This window comes from Euprymna scolopes, chromosome 20, assembly GCF_053919585.1.
Source record: "Euprymna scolopes isolate OS-2025 chromosome 20, ASM5391958v1, whole genome shotgun sequence".
Lineage (NCBI taxonomy): Eukaryota > Metazoa > Mollusca > Cephalopoda > Sepiida > Sepiolidae > Euprymna > Euprymna scolopes.
The window spans coordinates 81,227,555-81,249,605 of NC_136501.1; the positions used below are offsets into that span (position 1 = coordinate 81,227,555).

The window sequence follows — 22,051 nt, forward strand, 5'->3', positions numbered from 1 at the left end:
CTGTCCATCTGCCATCATTCGCAAATCAAAATGATGCAATTATGTTATGTTTCAAGATGGCAACTCATGCACTTCATTTAGTGCTTATGATCCACAGAACATATTTTTTGTTGTTAATCTGACCTGATAGAGAAAAGTGGGTTTCATCATTGAATCACATCCATTCGGAGATTAATAACTCTGTCAATATCAACATCTCCTTGGATGATTCGAAATGTTATTCTATTTTCTACCAACCCTGAGATCATTAACATTGTCAAGTTATTATTTATACTGAGATGCCTGGAAGTTAACAACATAGAATTTAAATTTAACAAACAATCTAGTATTATTATCTATGAAAAACAATAGATGCATGTCTGTGTGTAAATATTTAACCGATAAACTCTTAAACTATTGGTCACATAACACTAAAATTAACAGAAGGATTTCTCAGCATTTTTCCACACGATTTTGAAAATTAAATGCTCAATTTTCTGTTCAAGATAGGAATCTAATTTTTGGTATCTGTTCTTATCACATCAAATCCCAACTATCATCACCAGTGCCACGTTGATTTTCTGAAAAAAGTGGCAAATCAACCTGCCCTACTGATGCAATCCTCTATCTGTACAAGAGCCAGGTATGTCCTAAAATTGAGTACTGTTACCACATCTGAGCAGGAGCAGCTCAGTGCACCCTATCCTGCTTTGATAGAGTTCAAAACCATATTCGAAACCTAGTAGGTGATGCCCTTTTGTCTTCGCTGCAGCCTTTTTCCTACAGAAAAGACATTGCGAACATGTCTCTGCTTTATCATTATTTTCATGGCAAGTGCTCATCTGAACTTCAATCTATGCCCCCCCCCCTTGCCAAAGTTTCACAAAAAAACATTTGATGAGCTACAACAGCTATATACAATTTTCCCCACTCTGTATCTGTGCCTAAATCTAAATGCAGATTTCATGAACAAAACTTCTTTCCTTAGAACTGCCTGCCTGTGGAGCACTGTTCTGCTGGCCTGCTTCCTGGTTGAATACAACATGATAGCCTTCAAGTTCAATGTAAACAAGTTCTTACACCATTAACAATTGCTACACTATCATCTTACATTCATTAACTCTTATCCTTGGGTAGCTTTCGAACATTGATAAGTCGTGAATCCCAAGTAAAACAAACAAACTGAAATTGAGATGAATCACATTTTATAAAGATTTTATAATTTAAAAAAAAAAAAAAAAAAGTATAAAAATATATCATCTTTAAGTGTTTTTAAGAAAAATCATTTTTTTGGCAAAACTCTTTTGGTTTATTATTTATTAATTTTTTACAGATTAAAAACTTACAAAATATTTTAAACTTCTTTTAGTACTTATGCACTTATGCTGAAACAACATTATTTAAAAAGCCATTCTTAACATGGGGAGGGGAAGAATTTTTGTAACTATTCTGTACTTTCACCTAACAATTTAATAAAAATAGATACCATGAAACTTTAATTTAACTTTAAAATACTATTTCAAAAATAGCATGGTAACATAAGTGCATAAACACAGTTCTTTTTTAAATGAAGAAAAACAATATGAAAATATAATCTCATTAACGACTGAATGTTTTTTTTTTTTAATAAACATGGTTATTTTTAAGTTCTTTTTTTTTTTTTAAATTGAATTAAATTTTTTAAAATTTTAGCTAATGAAGTCCTCCATCTAATATGGCTTCAATTTTGAAAAGTTTCATCAAAGCTGAAAATTTTGTGGTATTTCAATTTCGGATTTTTTAAATTTTGATGTATGAATCTGATGCCATTTCGTAACAATTTGGTGTCAAATTAGTGCTTTATCATTATAGTCAATTTTTTTTTTTATATTTTTAAAATTAATTCAGTAAATGAAGATATTTTTTTAAATAAAATTGAAAGAAAAGTTATTAAAAGAAAAAAAAATTCAAGTTTCAAAAATATAATCTGAAAAATTATTTGACGACATGAATACTTTGAAAGACTGACCAAAACTCTGCGTTTCAATCTGATACGTTGTGTAGAGTAAATCGTTTATTTCAGAAAAAAAGACTTTCATATCTGAAATGCTCTTGAACAATATCATATCACAAATTTTTTGTTGCTAGAAATTCATGATGTCGTTTCGCAAATGTCTCGGCAACAAGAAGTGGAAAGATTAATGTTGCATCAGCATTGATCTGAAAAGAGAAAAAGATTTTAGAAATTTTTTTTTTTTTTTTGTAGACTTTTTTTTTTTTTTTTAATTTTTTTTTTTACTTACTTTCACGGGTGATGAATCCATTTTTACTTTCCCCCAAGAAATTGCTTCATCTGGTGACGCACCAGAGTCGCTTCCATCGAATTCAGTTCCAGAATTCAAATACACACAATAATCAGCACCATTTCTCTGAAAGAAAAGTTAAATTAGATTGTAAATTCAATTAAAATAAAAAACTACCACCATCAGCTTTTCTTTTATTATTTTGCGACAATTCACTCCAAACTGAGCACACTAACACGGAGACATAAGGGGCCAGATGTATAAGGTCATGGGGAGTTGTGCAACAAGGTACCCATTTACATCATTATTAAATTGCTACATGTTAACAGTCAGGAACAGGAAATTTCAAAGGCAAGTGGTGAAATTAGAGTAGAAATCATTCTGGTATCTCGAGAGTGAGGAGGTGGGATTTTGCTACTTTTACTTGTCACGGGAATAAGTGCAAGTTCAGATTCTGTAGAAGGTACAAAGATGCAGCATTGTGGCCGTGGGAAAGTTTGGTAAAATAATTCATGCACAGACAAGTGAATGGTGGCTTTAAAGAGATATAGGATACAAACAGGTGCAAGAAGTTTTCTAGCTTAGTACACAGAGCATACATTTTTTGCAGAAGATTTGGCAGTATCATCTACATATTCCAATTCGCGTTTCCTGTTTTGGCTCCATTGTCACTATAGACTGGAAGTCCATTTTCTGAAGATTCAAACATTGTTTTGGATGCATGTGCTTCATCTGCTTTCATATTCAGAATAGAAAGCAAATGTAGCCATTTTAGATGTGCTTGAAAATCAAGGACAAGGTCCCAAAATTGATCTCTGGAGAACACACAGACAAATATGATATTGATTAATGTCCAGTCATCTAGAACAATCTGGATCTTTTTGATAAGAAGGATCTGATTACATTTGTCCAGTAATATCATACAGACTAATTTTGGCACTTCTGCATGACAGTGACATATGAGCAACAGAAACGAGTTCTTGGAAAGAGAAATGATATCTAGTGGCCATTATGTGAACCTCAAATATAAACAACTAACACAAAAATATATAACAAAATAAATAACAAAAATATGAAAATCAAAATATTTATTGAATAAAAATGTATCAGAAATAATTTTAATGTATTAATAATTTATTTTTAATGAGTGATTAAATGTAGAAAAATAGAATTTTAAAAAACATGAAACGTTTATAAAGGTTTAAGAATTTTTTTTTACAGAAAGATTTTATTTTAATTTTATTTTTCACAGTAAGATTTTATAAACATAAAGTAGCATCCAAAACTAAGGAACACAATTTTAAAACTTAATATTTGTTAGAAATAATTGTGAAAAGCTGAAATTTTGACAACTGGTAGTCGTTATCATCCATAATAACATACTAAAATTTGAATCATTTGCAAAGGATAGAAAAAGAATTATAACATTTATTTTCAAAATAGGAACGTCCAAAAGTAAGGGACAAACTCAAGAAAAACAATGTAAACAGTATGCTATATTAAAATTTTTTGATTTCCTCTAAATAAGTCTTACTTAGTCATTTGTAAACGTGGCATCAGCCGGCACTATGGCGAAACGCCAAAAACTTGATTGCTCTGTGAGACAAGCTATTGTGAAGCTACACAAGGAAAAGCACACCATTAGAGATGGGTCCTTAACTAAAGTAGGCAATCTGTTGATTTTTTTGAAAACGGGCAATTTCACAGATTTCAATGATTATAAAAATATAGAAATATGTAGATTTTTTTGTTGATTTTTAAACGATATTTTACAGTTAATAAGATCTTTTCCCTAAGAAAATCGCCAAGATTTTGTTTGGGTGTAAACAAATTGTATTTATTTAACTTATAAAGCAGTAATCTATGGACATGAATGTTTCAAGATCCTATCTCTTGTCAGCGTAGCTTGACTGTTTCTAGGAATTGAAACAGAGACCATGTGTATTATGGTCGGGTGCATATTTGTTATGCCGCAAAATTCTAGATTATTTTAAATGTTATTTTTATCGCTTTTAAACATGTAGATTTTTTGTTGATTTTTAAATGATAATACACGCCCGACCATTTTTTGTTGATTTTTAAATGATAATACATGTCCAACCATTTTTTGTTGATTTTTAAATGATAATACATGTCCAACCATTTTTTGTTGATTTTTAAATGATAATACACGTCCGACCATTTTTTGTTGATTTTTAAATGATAATACATGTCCGACCATTTTTTGTTGATTTTTAAATGATAATACATGTCCGACCATTTTTTGTTGATTTTTAAATGATAATACACGCCCGACCATTTTTTGTTGATTTTTAAATGATAATACATGTCCGACCATTTTTTGTTGATTTTTAAATGAAAATACATGTCCGACAATTTTTTGTTGATTTTTAAATGAAAATACATGTCCGACAATTTTTTGTTGATTTTTAAATGAAAATACATGTCCGACAATTTTTTGTTGATTTTTAAATGATAATACATGCCCAACCATTTTTTATTGATTTTTAAATGATAATACACGCCCAACCATTTTTTGTTGATTTTTAAATGATAATACATGTCCGACCATTTTTTGTTGATTTTTAAATGATAATACATGTCCGACCATTTTTTGTTGATTTTTAAATGATAATACATGTCCGACCATATTTTGTTGATTTTTAAATGATAATACACGCCCAACCATTTTTTGTTGATTTTTAAATGATAATACATGTCCGACCATTTTTTGTTGATTTTTAAATGATAATACATGTCCGACAATTTTTTGTTGATTTTTAAATGATAATACACGCTCAACTATTTTTTGTTGATTTTTAAATGATAATACATGTCCGACCATTTTTTGTTGATTTTTAAATGATAATACACGCCCAACCATTTTTTGTTAATTTTTAAATGATAATACACGCCCAACCATTTTTTGTTAATTTTTAAATGATAATACACGCCCGACCATTTTTTGTTGATTTTTAAATGATAATACATGTCCAACCATTTTTTGTTGATTTTTAAATGATAATACACGCCCGACCATTTTTTGTTGATTTTTAAATGATAATACATGCCCGACCATTTTTTGTTGATTTTTAAATGATAATACATGTCCGACCAGTTTTTGTTGATTTTTAAATGATAATACATGTCCAACCATTTTTTGTTGATTTTTTAATGATAATACATGTCCGACCATTTTTTGTTGATTTTTAAATGATAATACATGTCCGACCATTTTTTGTTGATTTTTAAATGATAATACATGCCCAACCATTTTTTGTTGATTTTTAAATGATAATACATGTCCGACCATTTTTAATTGATTTTTAAATGATAATACACGCCCGACCATTTTTTGTTGATTTTTAAATGATAATACACGCCCGACCATTTTTTGTTGATTTTTAAATGATCATACATGTCCGACCATTTTTTGTTGATTTTTAAATGATAATACATGTCCGACAATTTTTTGTTGATTTTTAAATGATAATACACGCCCAACTATTTTTTGTTGATTTTTAAATGATAATACATGTCCGACAATTTTTTGTTGATTTTTAAATGATAATACACGCCCAACCATTTTTTGTTAATTTTTAAATGATAATACACGCCCGACCATTTTTTGTTGATTTTTAAATGATAATACATGTCCAACCATTTTTTGTTGATTTTTAAATGATAATACACGCCCGACAATTTTTTGTTGATTTTTAAATGATAATACATGCCCGACCATTTTTTGTTGATTTTTAAATGATAATACATGTCCGACCATTTTTTGTTGATTTTTAAATGATAATACATGTCCGACCATTTTTTGTTGATTTTTAAATGATAATACATGTCCGACCATTTTTTGTTGATTTTTAAATGATAATACATGCCCAACCATTTTTTGTTGATTTTTAAATGATAATACATGTCCGACCATTTTTAATTGATTTTTAAATGATAATACACGCCCGACCATTTTTTGTTGATTTTTAAATGATAATACACGCCCGACCATTTTTTGTTGATTTTTAAATGATCATACATGTCCGACCATTTTTTGTTGATTTTTAAATGATAATACACGCCCAACCATTTTTTGTTGATTTTTAAATGATAATACATGTCCAACCATTTTTTGTTGATTTTTAAATGATAATACACGCCCGACCATTTTTTGTTGATTTTTAAATGATAATACATGTCCGACCATTCTTTGTTGATTTTTAAATGATAATACACGCCCAACCATTTTTTGTTGATTTTTAAATGATAATACATGTCCAACCATTTTTTGTTGATTTTTAAATGATAATACACGCCCGACCATTTTTTGTTGATTTTTAAATGATAATACACCTCCGACCATTTTTTGTTGATTTTTAAATGATAATACACGCCCAACCATTTTTTGTTGATTTTTAAATGATAATACATGTCCGACCATTTTTTGTTGATTTTTAAATGATAATACACGCCAGACCATTTTTTGTTGATTTTTAAATGATAATACACGCCCGACCATTTTTTGTTGATCTTTAAATGATAATACACGCACAACCATTTTTTGTTGATTTTTAAATGATAATACATGTCCAACCATTTTTTGTTGATTTTTAAATGATAATACATGTCCGACCATTTTTTGTTGATTTTTAAATGATAATACATGTCCGACCATTTTTTGTTGATTTTTAAATGATAACACATGTCCGACCATTTTTTGTTGATTTTTAAATGATAATACATGTCCGACCATTTTTTGTTGATTTTTAAATGATAATACATGTCCGACCATTTTTTGTTGATTTTTAAATGAAAATACATATCCGACAATTTTTTGTTGATTTTTAAATGAAAATACATGTCCGACAATTTTTTGTTGATTTTTAAATGATAATACATGCCCAACCATTTTTTATTGATTTTTAAATGATAATACACGCCCAACCATTTTTTGTTGATTTTTAAATGATAATACATGTCCGACCATTTTTTGTTGATTTTTAAATGATAATACATGTCCAACCATTTTTTGTTGATTTTTAAATGATAATACATGTCCGACCATATTTTGTTGATTTTTAAATGATAATACACGCCCAACCATTTTTTGTTGATTTTTAAATGATAATACATGTCCGACCATTTTTTGTTGATTTTTAAATGATAATACATGTCCGACAATTTTTTGTTGATTTTAAATGATAATACACGCCCAACTATTTTTTGTTGATTTTTAAATGATAATACATGTCCGACCATTTTTTGTTGATTTTTAAATGATAATACACGCCCAACCATTTTTTGTTAATTTTTAAATGATAATACACGCCCAACCATTTTTTGTTAATTTTTAAATGATAATACACGCCCGACCATTTTTTGTTGATTTTTAAATGATAATACATGTCCAACCATTTTTTGTTGATTTTAAATGATAATACACGCCCGACCATTTTTTGTTGATTTTTAAATGATAATACATGCCCAACCATTTTTTGTTAATTTTTAAATGATAATACACGCCCAACCATTTTTTGTTAATTTTTAAATGATAATACACGCCCAACCATTTTTTGTTAATTTTTAAATGATAATACACGCCCGACAATTTTTTGTTGATTTTTAAATGATAATACATGTCCAACCATTTTTTGTTGATTTTTAAATGATAATACACGCCCGACCATTTTTTGTTGATTTTTAAATGATAATACATGCCCGACCATTTTTTGTTGATTTTTAAATGATAATACATGTCCGACCAGTTTTTGTTGATTTTTAAATGATAATACATGTCCAACCATTTTTTGTTGATTTTTTAATGATAATACATGTCCGACCATTTTTTGTTGATTTTTAAATGATAATACATGTCCGACCATTTTTTGTTGATTTTTAAATGATAATACATGCCCAACCATTTTTTGTTGATTTTTAAATGATAATACATGTCCGACCATTTTTAATTGATTTTTAAATGATAATACACGCCCGACCATTTTTTGTTGATTTTTAAATGATAATACACGCCCGACCATTTTTTGTTGATTTTTAAATGATCATACATGTCCGACCATTTTTTGTTGATTTTTAAATGATAATACATGTCCGACCATTTTTTGTTGATTTTTAAATGATAATACATGTCCGACCAGTTTTTGTTGATTTTTAAATGATAATACATGTCCGACCATTTTTTGTTGATTTTTAAATGATAATACATGTCCGACCATTTTTTGTTGATTTTTAAATGATAATACATGTCCGACCATTTTTTGTTGATTTTTAAATGATAATACATGCCCAACCATTTTTTGTTGATTTTTAAATGATAATACATGTCCGACCATTTTTAATTGATTTTTAAATGATAATACACGCCCGACCATTTTTTGTTGATTTTTAAATGATAATACACGCCCGACCATTTTTTGTTGATTTTTAAATGATCATACATGTCCGACTATTTTTTGTTGATTTTTAAATGATAATACACGCCCAACCATTTTTTGTTGATTTTTAAATGATAATACATGTCCAACCATTTTTTGTTGATTTTTAAATGATAATACACGCCCGACCATTTTTTGTTGATTTTTAAATGATAATACATGTCCGACCATTTTTTGTTGATTTTTAAATGATAATACACGCCCAACCATTTTTTGTTGATTTTTAAATGATAATACATGTCCAACCATTTTTTGTTGATTTTTAAATGATAATACATGTCCGACCATTTTTTGTTGATTTTTAAATGATAATACATGTCCAACCATTTTTTGTTGATTTTTAAATGATAATACACGCCCGACCATTTTTTGTTGATTTTTAAATGATAATACACCTCCGACCATTTTTTGTTGATTTTTAAATGATAATACACGCCCAACCATTTTTTGTTGATTTTTAAATGATAATACATGTCCGACCATTTTTTGTTGATTTTTAAATGATAATACACGCCCGACCATTTTTTGTTGATTTTTAAATGATAATACACGCCCGACCATTTTTTGTTGATCTTTAAATGATAATACACGCACAACCATTTTTTGTTGATTTTTAAATGATAATACATGTCCAACCATTTTTTGTTGATTTTTAAATGATAATACATGTCCGACCATTTTTTGTTGATTTTTAAATGATAATACATGTCCAACCATTTTTTGTTGATTTTATAATAATAATACACGCCCGACCATTTTTTGTTGATTTTTAAATGATAATACATGTCCGACCATTTTTTGTTGATTTTTAAATGATAATACATGTCCAACCATTTTTTGTTGATTTTTAAATGATAATACATGTCCAACCATTTTTTGTTGATTTTTAAATGATAACACATGTCCGACCATTTTTTGTTGATTTTTAAATGATAATAAACGCCCGACCATTTTTTGTTGATTTTTAAATGATAATACATGTCCGACCATTTTTTGTTGATTTTTAAATGAAAATACATGTCCGACAATTTTTTGTTGATTTTTAAATGAAAATACATGTCCGACAATTTTTTGTTGATTTTTAAATGATAATACATGCCCAACCATTTTTTATTGATTTTTAAATGATAATACACGCCCAACCATTTTTTGTTGATTTTTAAATGATAATACATGTCCGACCATTTTTTGTTGATTTTTAAATGATAATACATGTCCAACCATTTTTTGTTGATTTTTAAATGATAATACATGTCCAACCATTTTTTGTTGATTTTTAAATGATAATACATGTCCGACCATATTTTGTTGATTTTTAAATGATAATACACGCCCAACCATTTTTTGTTGATTTTTAAATGATAATACATGTCCGACCATTTTTTGTTGATTTTTAAATGATAATACATGTCCGACAATTTTTTGTTGATTTTTAAATGATAATACACGCCCAACTATTTTTTGTTGATTTTTAAATGATAATACATGTCCGACCATTTTTTGTTGATTTTTAAATGATAATACACGCCCAACCATTTTTTGTTAATTTTTAAATGATAATACACGCCCAACCATTTTTTGTTAATTTTTAAATGATAATACACGCCCGACCATTTTTTGTTGATTTTTAAATGATAATACATGTCCAACCATTTTTTGTTGATTTTAAATGATAATACACGCCCGACCATTTTTTGTTGATTTTTAAATGATAATACATGCCCGACCATTTTTTGTTGATTTTTAAATGATAATACATGTCCGACCAGTTTTTGTTGATTTTTAAATGATAATACATGTCCGACCATTTTTTGTTGATTTTTTAATGATAATACATGTCCGACCATTTTTTGTTGATTTTTAAATGATAATACATGTCCGACCATTTTTTGTTGATTTTTAAATGATAATACATGCCCAACCATTTTTTGTTGATTTTTAAATGATAATACATGTCCGACCATTTTTAATTGATTTTTAAATGATAATACACGCCCGACCATTTTTTGTTGATTTTTAAATGATAATACACGCCCGACCATTTTTTGTTGATTTTTAAATGATCATACATGTCCGACCATTTTTTGTTGATTTTTAAATGATAATACATGTCCGACAATTTTTTGTTGATTTTTAAATGATAATACACGCCCAACTATTTTTTGTTGATTTTTAAATGATAATACATGTCCGACCATTTTTTGTTGATTTTTAAATGATAATACACGCCCAACCATTTTTTGTTAATTTTTAAATGATAATACACGCCCGACCATTTTTTGTTGATTTTTAAATGATAATACATGTCCAATCATTTTTTGTTGATTTTTAAATGATAATACACGCCCGACCATTTTTTGTTGATTTTTAAATGATAATACATGCCCGACCATTTTTTGTTGATTTTTAAATGATAATACATGTCCGACCAGTTTTTGTTGATTTTTAAATGATAATACATGTCCGACCATTTTTTGTTGATTTTTTAATGATAATACATGTCCGACCATTTTTTGTTGATTTTTAAATGATAATACATGTCCGACCATTTTTTGTTGATTTTTAAATGATAATACATGCCCAACCATTTTTTGTTGATTTTTAAATGATAATACATGTCCGACCATTTTTAATTGATTTTTAAATGATAATACACGCCCGACCATTTTTTGTTGATTTTTAAATGATAATACACGCCCGACCATTTTTTGTTGATTTTTAAATGATCATACATGTCCGACCATTTTTTGTTGATTTTTAAATGATAATACACGCCCAACCATTTTTTGTTGATTTTTAAATGAAAATACATGTCCAACCATTTTTTGTTGATTTTTAAATGATAATACACGCCCGACCATTTTTTGTTGATTTTTAAATGATAATACATGTCAGACCATTTTTTGTTCATTTTTAAATGATAATACACGCCCAACCATTTTTTGTTGATTTTAAATGATAATACATGTCTGACCATTTTTTGTTGATTTTTAAATGATAATACACGCCCAACCATTTTTTGTTGATTTTTAAATGATAATACACGCCCGACCATTTTTTGTTGATTTTTAAATGATAATACACGCCCGACCATTTTTTGTTGATTTTTAAATGATAATACATGTCCGACCATTCTTTGTTGATTTTTTAATGATAATACACGCCCGACCATTCTTTGTTGATTTTTTAATGATAATACACGCCCGACCATTTTTTGTTGATTTTTAAATGATAATACATGTCCGACCATTTTTTGTTGATTTTTAAATGATAATACACGCCCGACCATTTTTTCTTGATTTTTAAATGATAATACATGTCCAACCATTTTTTGTTGATTTTTAAATGATAATACACGCCCGACCATTTTTTGTTGATTTTTAAATGATAATACACCTCCGACCATTTTTTGTTGATTTTTAAATGATAATACACGCCCAACCATTTTTTGTTGATTTTTAAATGATAATACATGTCCGACCATTTTTTGTTGATTTTTAAATGATAATACATGTCCGACCATTTTTAATTGATTTTTAAATGATAATACACGCCCGACCATTTTTTGTTGATCTTTAAATGATAATACACGCACAACCATTTTTTGTTGATTTTTAAATGATAATACATGTCCAACCATTTTTTGTTGATTTTTAAATGATAATACATGTCCGACCAGTTTTTGTTGATTTTTAGATGATAATACATGTCCGACCATTTTTTGTTGATTTTTTAATGATAATACATGTCCGACCATTTTTTGTTGATTTTTAAATGATAATACATGTCCGACCATTTTTTGTTGATTTTTAAATGATAATACATGTCCAACCATTTTTTGTTGATTTTATAATGATAATACACGCCCGACCATTTTTTGTTGATTTTTAAATGATAATACACGTCCGACCATTTTTTGTTGATTTTTAAATGATAATACATGTCCGACCATTTTTTGTTGATTTTTAAATGATAATACATGTCCGACCATTTTTTGTTGATTTTTAAATGATAATACATGTCCGACCATTTTTTGTTGATTTTTAAATGATAATACATGTCCGACCATTTTTTGTTGATTTTTAAATGATAATACATGTCCGACCATTTTTTGTTGATTTTTAAATGATAATACATGTCCGACCATTTTTTGTTGATTTTTAAATGATAATACATGTCCAACCATTTTTTGTTGATTTTTAAATGATAATACACGCCCGACCATTTTTTGTTGATTTTTAAATGATAATACACGCCCAACCATTTTTTGTTGATTTTTAAATGATAATACACGTCCGACCATTTTTTGTTGATTTTTAAATGATAATACACGCCCAACCATTTTTTGTTGATTTTTAAATGATAATACACGCCCAACCATTTTTTGTTGATTTTTAAATGATAATACATGTCCAACCATTTTTTGTTGATTTTTAAATGATAATACATGTCCGACCATTTTTTGTTGATTTTTAAATGATAATACATGTCCAACCATTTTTTGTTGATTTTATAATGATAATACACGCCCGACCATTTTTTGTTGATTTTTAAATGATAATACATGTCCGACCATTTTTTGTTGATTTTTAAATGATAATACATGTCCGACCATTTTTTGTTGATTTTTAAATGATAATACATGTCCGACCATTTTTTGTTGATTTTTAAATGATAATACATGTCCGACCATTTTTTGTTGATTTTTAAATGATAATACATGTCCGACCATTTTTTGTTGATTTTTAAATGATAATACATGTCCGACCATTTTTTGTTGATTTTTAAATGATAATACATGTCCGACCATTTTTTGTTGATTTTTAAATGATAATACATGTCCTACCATTTTTTGTTGATTTTTAAATGATAATACACGCCCGACCATTTTTTGTTGATTTTTAAATGATAATACACACCCAACCATTTTTTGTTGATTTTTAAATGATAATACACGTCCGACCATTTTTTGTTGATTTTTAAATGATAATACATGTCCGACCATTTTTTGTTGATTTTTTAATGATAATACACGCCCAACCATTTTTTATTGATTTTTAAATGATAATACACGCCCAACCATTTTTTGTTGATTTTTAAATGATAATACATGTCCGACCATTTTTTGTTGATTTTTAAATGATAATACATGTCCGACCATTTTTTGTTGATTTTTAAATGATAATACATGCCCAACCATTTTTTGTTGATTTTTAAATGATAATACATGTCCAACCATTTTTTGTTGATTTTTAAATGATAATACATGTCCAACCATTTATTGTTGATTTTTAAATGATAATACATGTCCGACCATTTTTTGTTGATTTTTAAATGATAATACATGCCCAACCATTTTTTGTTGATTTTTAAATGATAATACATGTCCAACCAGTTTTTGTTGATTTTTAAATGATAATACATGTCCGACCATTTTTTGTTGATTTTTAAATGATAATACACGCCCAACCATTTTTTGTTGATTTTTAAATGATAATACATGTCCGACCATTTTTTGTTGATTTTTAAATGATAATACACGTCCAACCATTTTTTGTTGATTTTTAAATGATAATACATGTCTGACCATTTTTTGTTGATTTTTAAATGATAATACACGCCCAACCATTTTTTGTTGCTTTTTAAATGATAATACACGCCCGACCATTTTTTGTTGATTTTTAAATGATAATACACGCCTGACCATAAATACATATGGTCCCCAGTTCAATTCCTAGAAACAGTCAAGCTACGCTGACAAGCGATAGGATCTTGAAACATTCATGTCTGTGATTGAAGATGCTTATTAATTGTATTATTTAAAATTAATTCAAATTCTCAAGAAAAACATTAAAAACCCGTGTATTTGTTGGCTAATTAAAAATTCTGTATACCTTCTTTACAAGTTTTTTATGTTTTTTTGAGAATTTAAATTAACTTTCAATAATATATATATATATAGTGGCAGCCAAAAGAAAACATGCTGAAATAACCTGGGAAAGCATAGAATCGCAAAAGAACTCATGATTTCTATAATTGTTTAGTAAATAAAAGGAAATTGGTAATTCCCCGACTATCTAACAAGCAGAACGTTGCATGCACGGCAACAGAGAAGGCGGAACTGTTTGCCCGGCAATTCGCCTCCAACTCCACCTAAGAGCCAACAAACAACTCCCTTCCAAATTTACCTATGCAGACTGAAGCTACATTAGATGATGTAAAAATCACCCATTCTCATGTCTGCAATATCATAAAAAGAACTTAGACACCTCAAAGGCCCGATCTCATCCCTGCTACACTAATTAAGAAATGTTCAGCCGAGTTAGCCCCCATACTTTCCAAGCTCTACAATAAAAAGCCTTGCTGAAGCTTGCTTCCCTAATAGCTGGAAGATGACCTTTGTGGTACAAGAATTCTGGTAAAAGAACAATTATCTCCTCACCCTCTTTGCTAAAATCTTTTTGATTTTTTTTTTTAATCAAACACTAGTCTACCACCACACAAAACAAATCTCTCTGACAAACAGGCAATGATTTAGGCAATGTCATTCTACTGCAGATATTTTAACAGTCATGTCATAAGAGGACATATTTTCCTCTTACGATATGAAGAAATTATGATTTATTACAAAAAGATGATATTAATTATCCAAATTAATAACATAATAAAAATAAAATATAATAAAAATAATTATTAATATAATTAATATTAATAATTATAACAAAATAAAAATAATTAAAATATTATATAATAATATAAAATATTAAATATAAAAAAATTGCTTAAAAAGAAATTAACAATAAAAGATTATATGAAATAATATAAAAAGTATTATTTAAAAATTTTAATGTAAAACATTTTTTTAGCGTCTCTGGAGATTTTTCAAAAGATGGAACAGAAAAGTATTCTTTTCTGTTTTCTCTAGCGACAAACGATTGCTATTTATAGTCAGTTATAATACAGCACTGGGGCGCGTTCATAGGCGACCAGACCTTATGACTCCGATCGAAGAAATCACAAGCAAAATGTGAGTTGTTAAATAACAGATGAACTGGACAACAAGATACAGAGAAAAAAATCTCATCAATAACTGGTAAATATAGATTTTTCTAAATTATATTTGACCAAAAGCATTTATATCTAAAATATAAAAACAAACATTACTATAAAAACAAAAAACAATTACTTCAATCAAAAGGGAAATAACTAAAAAAAACAGAGTTATTCCCCTTTGCACTGTTACGATTGTAAAAAGCTTATTAGTAATTTATTTCCTTTTCTTTGTAATTAAATTTCTTTTTCCAAATTATCTTTTTTTTTCACTCTTTATTTTTAACTAGCGGGAGTACCCGGCGTTGCCCGGGGGTTTGGAGGTGTGTGTGCTGTTAAATAAAAAAGAAAAAATAGGATTGGACCCGAAGCCCTGAGGTGAAGTTTGAAAATAAAATCGGCCAGCCAGAATGAGTTACTTACTGAAAGATGTTTGAATTTATTTAAGTAAGGACCAAATTGACAGGTGCGCGCATGGAAGTCGTAGATCAATAGCTATTCAGCAAATGAGGTCAATGACCAGGTTTTTTTGTTATAAGCGAAATAAAAAAGAAAACAACGTTAAAACTTAACCCAGGGGGGGAGTAATAAAAACATCGAAAAAAAACACAAAAAAAAACTAACGTAAGGCAAACGAACGATGTTAAATGTAAAAATCGAAAAAACAAAAAAGAAATGGCTTAAATAAGCCTGTTTCGATATTAAAATTTTAAAAATCGGTGGGTACCCGGGTGTTTTTGGGTATGTGGTCAGGGGTGGATAAGCGAAGTAAAAAACAAAACAAAAACAAAACAAACGTTACGTGAAAAATGGCTTAAATAACATTGGTTCAATATTTAAATTTAAAAAATCGAAAAAAAAAAAAAGAAGACATCTCACACCACGATTCGAACCCAAAACGTTTAGATAACGAACCAACGTGCTAACCAACTGAGCTAACGCGACGTACATGAAATTTAGTCAGTTTTTCAACTATTTAAAGTAAATCAGGTCATGACGTAATCTGATGCATGCGTAGAACCGGTCGTCGTCACAAGAGGACCGTTTTTGTTGACCCCCACCCCCTGTTGAAAATTGTCGATTTCGGGGTGAAAAAATGAACGTTTTTGGCCAATTTTTCGATATTTTTCAAGCGAAGGATGGAGCTTCAATATGATACCGAGTTTGTAAATTTTCGTCGTGTCTGTCGAAAGTTTTTAGTGGACACACATACACACATTTTCGCTTTTATATATATAGATTAATGTTTGCTGCATTCTATTATCCATAGACTAAAAAAATATATATATATATAAAAATCATATTTCACATTTTTCGTTGTTCAAAGCAAAACATTGTTAAAGTCATCTATATATATAAAAGCGAAAATTAATGTGTGTATGTTTGCGTGTCTGCTAAAAACTTTCGACAGACTGAACAAAAATTGACAAACTTGGTATCATATGAAAGCCCCATCCTTCGCCCGACAAATATCGAAAAATTGGCCAAAAACGTTAATTTTTTCACCCTGAAATCAACACTTTTCTACAGGAGGGGGGGGGTAGCAAAAACAGTCCTCTCATAACGTGATCAGTTGTACACATGCGTCAGACGACGTCATAACCTGATTTAGTTTAAAGATTTGAAGAATTTGTTGGATTGTGATTGGCTGAATCACCTGATTGAATATGCTTGTACATAAATGCAAGCTCAATCTGGTGTCTGTCTTGTGCATAAGCTGGACCCTTGGTAAGTGTTGCTGCTATTATTATTATTATTGTTGTTGTTGTGTGTTATTGACTAACACAGTTCTTTTGATTATTCTACATCTCCCCTCTTCCCCCCCCCCCCACGAGTAGGCTGGGTTGTGTGAGAGGTGTATCTCTCTTTTAGGCCTAGTTTGTTGTGTGGTAGTAACCTAGAAAGAGCTCGGGGAATCCTTGATCAAAAGCGTGAGGATATATTTGTGGTTTGTTGTTGGGGTTTGGCTGCTGTGTATGTGCTATTACAGGGAGACAGTGGGAGATGCAAGAATGTAGTATCTCTTGAGGGAATTGTTGGTCCTAGTGCTGCACTTGGTATTGGGGTTGGTGCAGGCTTAAGTTCGCATTTTCTGAGGAAACGGTGGTTCCTAAGTGTGATCCTTCTGGATCCGTTAACCCTGATTCGGTATTGTCGATCTGGTAGGGAACTGATGATTTTGCCCATTGTGTTCCATCTGCGATTGACTGGATTTTGGATGGCTACAGTGTCACCAGCTTGTAACGGTGGAAGATTGTGGGTATATTTATTGTATCTTTCTACTATTTTTGCATTGCAGTGGTGGAGCATTTCCTCGCGATGTTGTGCCGCTGACACCCATTCAGGATGAGGCTTGTAGAGGATTGGCTGTGAAGGGATGGAGTCACGTAGTCGACGGTGAAGTAATAATTGAGCCGGTGATAGGCCAATGCTTTGGATTGGGGTATTCCGATACTGCAAGATGGCCCGGGAAACACTGTCATTGTCCAAGGAACCGTGGGGGCCTGTGTTTCCTTTCACAATCCTCTTTGCAGTTTTTACTGCGAGCTCTGCCCTGCCATTGGATTGGGGATACGCAACAGAAGATAATCTGTGCCTAACACACCATGTTTTCAGAAATTCTTGGAACGTGCTGGAAGTGAAAGGTGGGCCGCCATCAGTACTGAGTTCTGGGGCACCATATGTTTGGAACAGTTGTCGGCATATGGACATCAATTTGGTTGTAGTAGCCAACCAGTTAGCCTATCTGCGCAGGCAAGGTATGTGTGATCTCCAATATAAAAAATATCCATGACGATTTGTTGGAATGGCCACTCTGGGGATCGTGTTAGAACGATAGGCTCCCTTGGTTGACTAGGTGCGATGGTTGAGCATACCATGCAATTTGCCCTAATACTGCGGATTGATGCATCCATCCCTGGCCAGTACACCGATTCGTTGGCACGTGCTTTCATGCCGACTACTCCTTGGTGTGCAGAATGCAGGCAGTGTAGGACCTTTTTTCGTTGTGTTTTGGGGATGACAATCCTTCGATCCAACAATACTAGACCATTGTCAGTGCTAAGGCGGTGCCTCACCTCCCAATACTCACGGATTTCGGGCGCAGTGAGATTACGTGTTTTTGGGAAGCCTTGCTGTATTGCATCTATTAATTTGTTATATTGTTGATCGCCACGACCTGCTGAACGAATTAGGTCTGGTGATATCATGGCTATATTACTGCTGTCTGCAAATGTTGCTATTAAGGCTGTTGACTCTGTTATGTTGCTTATGTTGTTCGACTCCAGTATATCCATTTGAGAGGGTTTTGTTGGAAATACATTGAGGAGAGCTTGCACCATCGCCACTGGGTGGCGGGAAACTGCATCAGGGCCTCTGTGTCACTTCCCGGGGCAATGCTGTATGGTAAATCTGTATCTAAGGGTCTTTTCCTTTAGTCTAAAGAGCCGGGGGTTTTGGATCTTGCTCAGATCACGATCGCCAAATATCCCCTCAGAGGTTCATGGTCTGTGACCACTATGATGTTTGGAGAACCCATGACGAACATACGGCATTTCTCCAATGCCCATGCTATTGCTGCTGCCTCACCCTCTATTGGTGTGTATCTGCACTCAGCATCCGTGCAAAATCTGCTGCCGGCATATATCAGATGCCAACCTTCGGAACAGCAGATTGGGGCTTTTTCCATGGTACATTGGCAATGTTTTTGCAGGAGTAGGAAGCCCATTCCTTCTTTGCTCCAATCTGGAGCAAGGCAAGTTGTTCTGTCTTTGTCAAATGTTGCTACCCCCTTCTGGACTAGGTGAATTATAACTCGCTTGGAATCTTTGAATGCGTCTTCAAGGTTTTGATTCCAAGCAAATTTGGAGTTTTGTTTGACGAGGTCCCGAAAAGGCACCATAACTGGACCCAGTGAATATGCCCAGGCTACTTGGTTGACAAGCCCAAACCATGATCTGGCATCAGTAATTGTCCTTGGGACTGGAAAATCCTGTATCGCTTGTATCATGGACTCAGAAGGGGTCACTCCTGAAGAAGTTATCTGGAGGCCTCCAAATTGTACGACATCCTGACAGAATTGGAATTTGTCGGTGTTGAGCACAATTCTATTCTTAGCACATTGGAGCAGAAAATCGAAGGTATGATAAAAGGCCCCCCTCAATGCTAGAGTCATATAGCAGGGTATCGTCTACTATCTTCACCTTGCGTGGGATATCTTTTATTATCTCATCGTATCTACGAGTGTAAGCATCCCCAGATGCGACATATCCTTGAGGCATCCTAAGATACATGTATCTTCCCCACTCAGTTATGAAGGTGGTTAATGGTTGAGATTCTTTGTCTAAGAGAATCGAGTGGTATCCATCAACAGCGTCTAGGACTGTTTTCTTTGTTCTAGGTGGCACTTGCAGTGCCAACTGGAATGGCGACCCAGTATGGTGGGTTTCTCGCTTGCATTGAGAGTTAAGGTGTTAGTAATCTATTGTTCTCCGTGGATTACCATTCTTTTTGGCAGTTATTACCATAGTACTGCACCAATCAGTAGGCATACCCACGGGTACTGGAGCTATGATACCTTTTTCTACATCCTTCCAAAGGGCTTGTCTTACTGGTTCCTTGAAGTGGAAGGGTACAGGAATTGGGTTATGCCTGGCTTTAGGGATTGCTCCCTCTTTGAAGTGAATGTGGGCAGCTGGGCCGGACATGGCTGGAAATATCCCATCTTTGTTGAATGTCGTTTTGGCAAACTTTTCTAGGAGCCAGCTCTTAAGTTTGCCTATGTTATCTTCTGTTGCGGGAAAAGGGAGGTTTTTGGGGCGATTTGGCAATTGATCTACACACTTTTTAGACTAGGTGTCTACCTCTTCATGTACGTCTGCTAAAGGGTTTGGAAAATGCTTGTGCAATATTCCCACATCGATGCAGGCTGCTCTGCTGAGATAAAGCCGTTGTATGCCCTTGCATATGTAGAGGGCTTGTTTAGTTGTTTTCCCTCTGACCACAAACTCAACTGGTAGCCAACCCTGACACATTAGTGTGAAACCTCCAACTGTTCGTATGATCTTTCTTGATTGGACAAGACTAATCTCTGTGAGGCCCATTTTGATTAAATGCTTTGGTCCCCCAAGACAAATGGCGGCACCACTGTCGGGAAAAACCTTTAGCGTTGTACTACAACTCCTAGGGATATTGACAGCTTGTCTGGGATCTGGTTTTAGTGAGAATGGGATTACTGATGCATTTATTTCAGTTAACAGATCACCTTCTGTAGTCATAATGGTGCCCCTCATTTGATCGAATGTGATATGGGCCATGAGTGTATTCATGGGAGCTTCTTGGTCTTCAAAACTTTTTATCACTGCCGGGCGATATTTCTTTGTCCGGCACACTGCTGAGAAATGGTTAAGTTTCCCACAAGTGTTGCACATTTGATTCCATGCCGGACATGTTAAATGGCGGGCACTTGTCCTTGGAGTACCGTGTTGGTGACTACCGCAATCTATGCAGGTTTGATGGGATTCTTTATCAGCAATGTTATCGTTGTGAGTAGCAGTAGAGCTAGTGCGAATATTGCCTCTGCTAGTCCGTACAGCACTGTTTTTTTTTTGTTTTTTTTGCGATATATTGACATCCGGACTGTAGCAATGTCTGAGGTATCAGTCATTGCGGTTTGGTCCCGTAGTGCAGACTCAAATGCCTCAGCATGACAAATATTTTGGTTGAGAGTTTTTAGCAACCCGGCTTTTGCCAGTAGATCGGTCTGAAGCGTATCATTCGATATCCCTTTGATAAATTGGTCCTTGATGTAAATGTCGGACAGGTCGTGATCGCAGTTGGGGCATGAGAAATTACAGTCTATGGCCGTGGACCTAAGACGAACAAGGTATTGTTGGATGGGTTCATCTTCATGCTGTGATATAGATGCAAATGTCATCCGATGGACCATGGGATTTGATTTTGGAGTTACCAATGCTTCTGTCATCTCTAGCAGCTTGTCTGGGTTGGTGGTGAAGAACTTAGGGTACGTATTTATGATTGCGTTTTGAACGGATTCATCAGCGCAACTGTATAACTGGGTATTGGCCTGAGAAGTTGGCATGTCCGTTATTTTGGTGAATACTTCCCAGTCAATCCGAAATTTTCTGAATTGTTGAGGGGTCATTTCGAGATGAAGTTGGGGAGGCCTGGCAGCTGGTGCCTTAGCATAGGTGGTCTGGGTAGCGGGCTCCTTGGCTTGTCGAAGGATAGACAGAGCTTCTCCCATTGTTGTGATTCCCAATTCTC

General features: G+C 32.0%; 1 protein-coding gene across 8 annotated transcripts in view; it reads right to left on the minus strand.

Moving 5' to 3' along the window:
- Positions 1 to 1,999: 1,999 nt before the first annotated feature.
- The window catches only part of LOC145241491 (deoxyhypusine synthase-like), a 160,742-nt gene continuing 140,690 nt past the window's right edge, over positions 2,000 to 22,051 (minus strand). For all 8 annotated transcript variants that reach the window (XM_080104500.1, XM_080104496.1, XM_080104494.1 and 5 more), the window contains 2 exons: positions 2,262 to 2,387; positions 2,000 to 2,178 (listed from right to left, as the gene is read on the minus strand). In XM_080104500.1, the coding sequence (XP_079960626.1) occupies positions 2,086 to 2,178; positions 2,262 to 2,387 (219 nt within the window). In that variant the 3' untranslated portion in view covers positions 2,000 to 2,085. The remainder of the gene's footprint in view (positions 2,179 to 2,261; positions 2,388 to 22,051) is intronic.